Below are 8,211 nucleotides of genomic sequence, written 5' to 3' on the forward strand. Positions count from 1 at the left end.
TTAGGTGTATGCCCTGCCCCCCGGTGCTGTATGTGCTGGCCCCTGGAGCTGTGTGTGTGGGCCCCACAGAGCTACGTGTGTGTCTGTATGTATGCAGCAGAGCTATGTGTGTATGTATGTAGCAGAGCTATGTCTGTATGTATGTAGCAGAGCTATATGTGTATGTATGTAGCAGATTCATGTATGTATGTAGCAGAGCTATGTATGTATGTAGCAGATTCATGTATGTATGTAGCAGAGCTATGTGTGTATGTATGTAGCAGAGCTATGTGTGTATGTATGTAGCAGAGCTATGTGTGTATGTATGTAGCAGAGCTATGTGTGTATGTATGTAGCAGAGCTATGTGTGTATGTATGTAGCAGATTCATGTATGTATGTAGCAGAGCTATATGTATGTATGTAGCAGAGCTATGTATGTAGCAGAGCTATGTATGTAGCAGAGCTATGTGTGTATGTATGTAGCAGAGCTATGTGTGTATGTATGTAGCAGAGCTATGTGTGTATGTATGTAGCAGAGCTATGTGTGTATGTATGTAGCAGAGCTATGTGTGTATGTATGTAGCAGAGCTATGTGTGTATGTATGTGGCAGAGCTATGTGTGTATGTATGTAGCAGAGCTATGTGTGTATGTATGTAGCAGAGCTATGTGTGTATGTATGTAGCAGAGCTATGTGTGTATGTATGTAGCAGAGCTATGTGTGTATGTATGTAGCAGAGCTATGTGTGTATGTATCCAGCAGAGCTGTGTGTGTATGTAGCAGAGCTATGTGTGTATGTATGTAGCAGAGCTATGTGTGTATGTATCCAGCAGAGCTGTGTGTGTATGTAGCAGAGCTATGAGTGTATGTAGCAGAGCTATGTGTGTATGTATGTAGCAGAGCTATGTGTGTATGTATGTAGCAGAGCTATGTGTGTATGTATGTAGCAGAGCTATGTGTGTATGTATCCAGCAGAGCTGTATGTGTCTGTATGTATGTATCTAGCAGAGTTGTGTTGTGTGTGTATGTATGCATGTATGATGTGTATCTATGTATGTCAGTGTATATGACTGTATAGATATGTCAGTTCTATACGTATTTTTGTGAGTTTGTCTTTAAATATGTATATGTATGTGTGTGTGTCTGCGTGTGGATGGGGCCCACCGGGACTCTTCCGCCCAGGGCCCACAAAAACCTGGAGCCGGCCCTGACAGACATAATATGGGGAGTGATTGGGGGAATGTATTCGAATATGGGGAGAAAACAGGGGAAAGAAATTTCGAGGACACAGAATATAGTGACATGGTATGAGAAGCAAGTGCTGCAGGTAGCCGGAAATGTTTATTTCTGGATCTGTTCCGTCATCTGATAGTATTCACAGCCCGAAACTGCACATCCACCTCATTGATTTTAATAGGAGGCTGCTACCACTATCAGAAGACAGAGCAGATCCAGAACTGAGCTCTTCCGGCCTCCTGCTACAACCCACACGGCACTAAGAACAGGCGATTGGTGGAGTTGCCAAGTGCCGGACCCCGACCAATCAGGCATTGGTGATCTATCCTAAGGAAAGGCCTTCAATGTTAAGGTAGTGGACAATCTCTTTAACCCCATAACGACCGAGGGCCACCGTCTGCCACCGGCAGCACACCGCGATCGGCGCACATCTCAGCTGATTTTACCAGCTGAGATCTGTGCTTGCTAGGTACGAGCAGAATCGTTATCTGCTCGTGCTGTTTAACCCCTTAAATGGCACTGTCAATTCATGACAACACCATTATAACGGCATCAGCGGTAAATATTTACTTACCGGCCAATTACGGAAGTCACGTGACGTGATCATGTGACTTCCGGTGGTTGTCATGGTAGCACAGGGTCATGTGATGACTCCTGTAGCTCACATGAATTACTTTTGGTTTCACTTGGCCCAGAGCTGAGTGAAGCAGAAAATTAGCATATCTGCGGTTTACAGCTGCAAAGCTGTGATCAGCAGATATGGCAGAGCGATCGGATTGTTGATCCATATAGCCCCCTAGGGGGACTAGTAAAATGAAAAATTAAAAAATGAAAAATTAAAAAAAAAACTAAAAGTTCAAATCACGCCCCTTTCGCTCCATTGAAAATTAAAGGGTTAAAAAACTAAAAAATACAAACACATTTGGTATCGCCACGTTCAGAAACACCCGATCAAAATATAAAATCAATTATTCTGATCAGTAAACGGCGTAGTGGCAAAAAAATTTCAAACGCCAAAATTACGTTTTTTGGTTGCCACAAATTTTGCGCAAAATCAAAAACAGGCGATCAAAACGTAGCATCTGCGCAAAAATAGTACAGTTAAAAACGGAAGCCTGAGACGCAAAAAATAAGCAGTCACTGAACCATAGATACCAAAAAAATTACAACGCTACGGGTCACGGAATATGGCGTAAAACGTGTGACAATTTTTTCGGACAAATTTCTGATTTTTTTTAACCCCTTATATAAAAGTAAACCTATACATGTTTGGTGTCTACGAACTTGCAGTGACCTGAAGCATCACACCCACACATCAGTTATACCACATAGTGAACACAGTGAATAGAATATGTCAAAAACAATAGTGCTATCGCACATTTTTTTGCAATTTTTCCGCATTTGGATTTTTTTGCCTTTTTCCAGTACACTATATGGTAAAACCTATGATTTAATTTAAAAGTACAGCTCGTTCCACAAAAAATGAGCCCACACACGACCAAATTGACTGAAAAATAAAAAAGTTACGTCTCTGGGAAAAACAATGGCGACAAAAAAAAAACGGAAAGCGAAAAATAGGCCACTCGTGAAGGGGTTAATAAAGTCTTGTGCTGTCTGACAAGTTAAGGGTTAATATGTTTTTATTTATGTTAGGAGCCTCAAAGGGGTTGTCCAAGTTTGTGATGAGTCTGCAGTCACTCCATGTGTCACTCAATGTGACTGCAGACTTCTGAATTCTCACAGTGTGCACACTGTCAGGATTCTCTGGTGCCGGCGGTGAGAGTGGGAGGTTACGAAGCTGCAAGTATGCGATTTACATAGATGAGGAAAAGACATGCTCAATGAAAATGAACAGACTGAGGCTGAACACATCAAATCAGAATCTGGCCAGACGTATATAAATCTCATACTTGTGCTCACATGATCGTCCACTCTCGTCACTGACACCGGAGAATCCTGAAAGTGTGCAGAGCATGCATGGTAAGAATTCAGAAGCCTGAAGTCACAAATAGATTCACTGCAGACATTCATCTCAAACCTGGACAAGCTCTTAATTTATAAAATTAAGCAGTGTAGTATCATCAATTCTAATAGCATGTAATATTCTCACTGTCAGGATTCAGCTCTGCTCGCTAGTTCCTACAGTCATCACATGGCTACTCCACTCATATGTGACTTTCATACATGCATCTGACAATTAGCTTTTCTTTCTACATTTCTCATTGAGCATACAAGATAGGCTAGAGAGGGGGTTAATGCCGCGCATCAGCCGAATGAAGACGTATATTGTTGATGAAGATGAGTATTCTTTTATTTTATAGGTCTACGCGTTTTGAGGTGAAAACCTCTTCCTCAGGACCAGTGCATCAACAACAAGACTTGTTGTTGATGCACTGGTCCTGAGGAAGAGGTTTTCACCTCAAAACGCGTAGACCTATAAAATAAAAGAATACTCATCTTCATCAACAATATACGCCTTCATTCGGCTGATGCGCGGCATTAACCCCCTCTCTACCCTATCTTGTATGCTCATCCACGTGGGGCTGCAGCAGACGCCATTATCTCATGCGCACTAGTGGTTGTGACTGTCACAACTGATCCAGGTGAGTGTATATTTTTCAGGTATACCCCACCGATCATTTTGGTGTTACACTATCAGCGCTCCTTATTTTCAGATCTATACATTTCTCATTGAACACTGAGCGAATTATTAGGAGAAGCTCATCATCACATGACTGTAAGTGTGAAAATCACATATGAGTGATTGGTCACATGACGACCACCCAAAGTGCTTGGTGAGTGGGAAAGGGGAGGGGGGGCGCCAAACTGCATTTTTGTCCCGGGTGCTGGAAAGCCTAGATACACCTCTGATTACGCCTTTACATTCTACTACCTTTAATTGCATGGAGCTGCCCCTGCCCACAAATGTATCCATGGTAAGTTCTGTGAATATGGAGCTTCCCTGTAGATTATGGAGACGTCACAGTGACATGAACCTAGTGACACTTGTTGTCCCTCTGCATGTACGAGTGTAGGGATGTTGCTTCAAAAACGCCAGTCCAAGGGGCAGAGAATTGGCCAAATATCCAACTTATTTTCTCCCCTGTTATAATGACTGCATCAGTGAGGCAGGGGTTAATAAACTAGAACCCGCTGTTAGCTTCCGGTTTATCTGCCTTTGTATATTATGGCAGGTCTTGTGCTACTGCAGCAGCCTCGTGGGCAAGATGTCGCCTGCGGGGATGTAGCTCCTCCTCTTAAGCTTTGGCCCTACGTCTCTGGTTATCCCCCTATCAGATCCCACCACCGATGGGCTCCCGAGGATCTCAGCTCTCCCCTTGCCCCTCACTCAGTTTCTATAGAGACCAGCTCGATCGCAGGACTCTGCGCTGTTGGTTTGTGCGGTCTTTTATTGTCCTGCGCGCAGCAATTGATGCTGCTCGCACGACTCGCGCCCTGGACCCCCCGGCATGCAGGAAAGCCGGGTCAACTCTGCTCTGCCCTTGTCCTGACCTTATCTTATCCATCCCCTTCAGACACCTTCTAAGTATTTTCCATTTATTTTTCCAGGTGGTCCTGGCATCAGTCCCCGGCCGTAACATCCAAATGGCCATTAAAATGATCACCAAAAAGGAGGACAATGAAAACATCATCATGAGAGAGCGGCGGATGCTCCTGGCGGCCAGAGACTGCCCGTTCTTATGCCACCTCTATGCCGCACATCAGTCTCTGAGCAGGGCCTATTTCATCACGGAGTATCTGCCCGGTGGCAGCCTGGATGATCTGATCAGAATGTGCGGCTGCCTGAACATCGGCAATGTTAGGTGAGAGAGCAGAAAAATACCTAAAAAAAACCCTAAAAGGATGGAAAACAACGTGGGGTCGAGATGTAGCTAAGGGAGTGTTAGCAGGACTTATTTTTAGGGTTCTGGATTCAGGAGGTGGGGTGCCATGGTATATGGGGATTGTTTCAGAAGGATTTGACGACATTGATAATTCACTCTGTTCTCTTCATCAGATTCTACACAGCAGAGATAGTATGTGGCCTCCAGTTCCTCCATGGACAAAACATCGTCCACCGGTAAGCAGAACTTTCCTTTCTCTGTCCCCTTTGAATGCTAGAAATATTGCCCCCCACTTTCCTGGAGGGCTGTCTGGCTATTCTACCTTCCAGTGACCCTCCACCCATCTCTTATATCACTGAGCAGATTTCTTACTCTGTTTTCTTATTTCATTGCAGAGATATCAAGCCAGAAAACATCATGTTGGATGCAGATGGCCACATCCGTATAATCGACCTGGGGTTCGCCATTGATGGCGTCACCGCCTCCAATACCATCTCTGGAGTGACGGGAACATTCCCTTACATGGCCCCTGAGGTGCTTCATAGACAACAATATGGCGCAGCAGTGGACTGGTGGAGCCTGGGGATTGTAGTGTCCAGGATGGCAACAGGATGCTCCCCATTTTACTATGGCCCAGTCAAGAAAATGGCTTACAAATCCATCACCACCGAAAAGCCAAAGTTTCCATCCTGGCTTGATGCTGAAGTGAAACATCTCATCAAGAAACTGCTGCGCAAAGACCCTCAGAAGCGGCTGGGTGTGTGCGGTAACATCCGAGCGCATCCATTCTTTAACACCATCGGCTGGGAGGATCTGGAGAGAAGGAGAGCACGGCCGCCATTTATACCATTCAGGCCAGTTCTGGAGAACCATCATCTGCAGTGGCCGGAGCAGCAAGTCCATCACCCAGTGGCCGAATTTACCTACATGTCACCAAGCTGGGCCAGGTAAGGGCCTCCTCCTCTGGGGACAACTCCCATCAGGTGTTGTTCTAACATTGCAGTAATCATCATCCAACTTGTCTTTTTTCCCTTTTTCTGTTAATAACTATGTTGTTTCTGATTTTCTTAGGTGGATGAAAAGATCTGGACTGTGAAAGAAACCACGACCATCTGGTGAGTGACCACTGCACACACAGGACACCTATTATATCAGAATATTGTATCTGATGTTACTTAGGGGAATAGTTCATGATAAAGACCATTCCTCTAAGATAACAGAAGATCTGGAAGATAGAAATTTCATGTTTCTTCTGATTTCTTCCAGGATGAGCCCGTGCCAACTGCCCAGAACTTCTTGCCTCCTGACCCATGCCTCATGTCTCTGCTGCTGTATGTCACCACGGCTGCCCATCAACACCATCTCTCTCTACACCATCTTCATGCCGCACCATTGCGATCATTTTGCTGCCCCAGACCCTCTACTTGGCCTCCTCCAATCCTGGGCTGGCATCGGACATCACTCCAGCCTGAAGATCTTCTTCCCCCAGGAGCGGCCTGTGCTAAGTGTCCATCAAGTGAGTTCAGTAATAATAGTCGTATCCTGTAGTCCAGGGGCAGACGAACAGCAGAATATGCCGGAGCGGCTATTATTCCTGAACTCACCATAGCACAGGCCTGGTAAGTACCGCACCCATCACACATTACATCACACACTACATGATAAGTATAGGCACACACATAGCACACAGCACTTTCAGCACTTAGATTTAGTACATAGTCTGGCTTTGATCCTGGGATTTCATCTGATCGCCATATTTGGGGTCAGGAAGGAATTTTTCCCCCTAATATGAGGACAATTGGCCTATTCCTCCTAGAGGGTTTTTGCCTTCCTTTGGATCAATACGGCCTTAAATAGGCTTAGTATAGGCAACTAGTAAAGAAAAAAGTTTTAAAAAATATTAAAATGTTTTTTATTTTAGTTTAAAATGAACTTGCAACTATAACAATAATTAGCTCATGTAAATAAAAAATATTCTTTCCCATTTCACTTATATTACACAGGTTAGGTACAATACACAGATTAGGTACAATACACAGTTTAGGTACAATACACAGATTAGGTATCAGCCTTTGATCCTGGGATTTATTCTGATCGCCATATTTGGGGTCAGGAAGGAATTTTTCCCCCTGATATGAGGACAATTGGCCTATTTCTCACAGGGGGTTTTCGCCTTCCTTTGGATCAACACGCCCATATATACACTTAGTGTGCTAAATTGATAAAGTAGGTAAACACAGTTTGAGAACATAAGATAAAAGCTATAAAATAAATTTAAACTAGTTGAAAAAAATGTTATTTAAACCAAACATAGTAGAAATAAAAAAATTAGTCTAAACATGTAAGAATAATTCATGTTATTTTTTAACATTTTCACTTAGATTTCACAGGTTAGGTATATATATAATAAGTAGAATAAAAAAAATAATACTTTTTTTTACTTCAATTTCACTAGTTAGGTATCACCCCTTGATCCTGGGATTTATTCTGATCGCCATATTTGGGGTCGGGAAGGAATTTTCCCCCCTGATATGAGGACAATTGGCCCATTCCTCACAGGGGGTTTTCGCCTTCATTTGGATCAATGCGGCCCATAAATAGGTTTAATCTGATAAATAATTTACACACTCACAATATAATAAAATTTAAAGTAACCCCATCTATAAATAAAATCTTCTTTTTAGCCCTCTACATCTTTGTGCTTGTCTTTATTTCCTTGGACATCCATGTAGTCATTATTACTCTGGGCCCTATGTCTTATGACCGCATTCACCAGTGTCTCCAGTCCTCACAGCCCCCCAACAGATTATGTTTTCCTTTGTATTGCACAGGGCAGAGAACCTGTGACAACTTCTGATGCCTCCATAATAATTTCATCACCTTCAATATTAGGGAAATGCTGAAAACATGATCTGTTAGGGCTGTGAGGACTGGAGTTTGGGTTTGCTTAGATTTGAATATAACTTGGATGAGTGCTATGTTTTATTAGATAGTGCTTGCTCCAATGTTATACGAGGGGCTGCTGATAAGTCTTTTGTTTTACCCAGAAAGAAATGAGATAGGATGATGAAACTTTAAATTTATTCCACATACTCTCCTCTGATGTCAACACACTTCTTGCAATCGGCATTCCAAGTTCTGTAAGCCTAGA

At 43.2% G+C, this 8,211-nt stretch overlaps 1 protein-coding gene across 1 annotated transcript; it reads left to right on the forward strand.

Annotated features, from left to right (window-relative positions):
* The first annotated feature begins 1,231 nt into the window (after window positions 1-1,231).
* LOC142297303 (protein kinase C delta type-like) lies at window positions 1,232-6,156 on the forward strand. The gene is made up of 5 exons (XM_075341544.1): window positions 1,232-1,306; window positions 4,786-5,039; window positions 5,234-5,296; window positions 5,456-6,007; window positions 6,132-6,156. The coding sequence occupies exons 1-5, from the start codon at window positions 1,232-1,234 to the stop codon at window positions 6,154-6,156; spliced, it is 969 nt and encodes a 322-aa protein (XP_075197659.1).
* Window positions 6,157-8,211: the final 2,055 nt, after the last annotated feature.

This window comes from Anomaloglossus baeobatrachus, chromosome 3 (genome assembly GCF_048569485.1).
Source record: "Anomaloglossus baeobatrachus isolate aAnoBae1 chromosome 3, aAnoBae1.hap1, whole genome shotgun sequence".
Taxonomy (NCBI): Eukaryota; Metazoa; Chordata; class Amphibia; order Anura; family Aromobatidae; genus Anomaloglossus; species Anomaloglossus baeobatrachus.

What these genes read in the sequence shown, in the direction of transcription:
- LOC142297303 (XM_075341544.1), top strand. Translation starts at nt 1,232, where the DNA reads ATGGGGAGAAAACAGGGGAAAGAAATTTCGAGGACACAGAATATAGTG. An exon ending in ATGAGAAGCAAGTGCTGCAG is followed by an intron (nt 1,307 to 4,785) that starts GTAGCCGGAAAT and finishes TTATTTTTCCAG; the next exon opens with GTGGTCCTGGCATCAGTCCC. An exon ending in ATGTCACCAAGCTGGGCCAG is followed by an intron (nt 6,008 to 6,131) that starts GTAAGGGCCTCC and finishes TGATTTTCTTAG; the next exon opens with GTGGATGAAAAGATCTGGAC.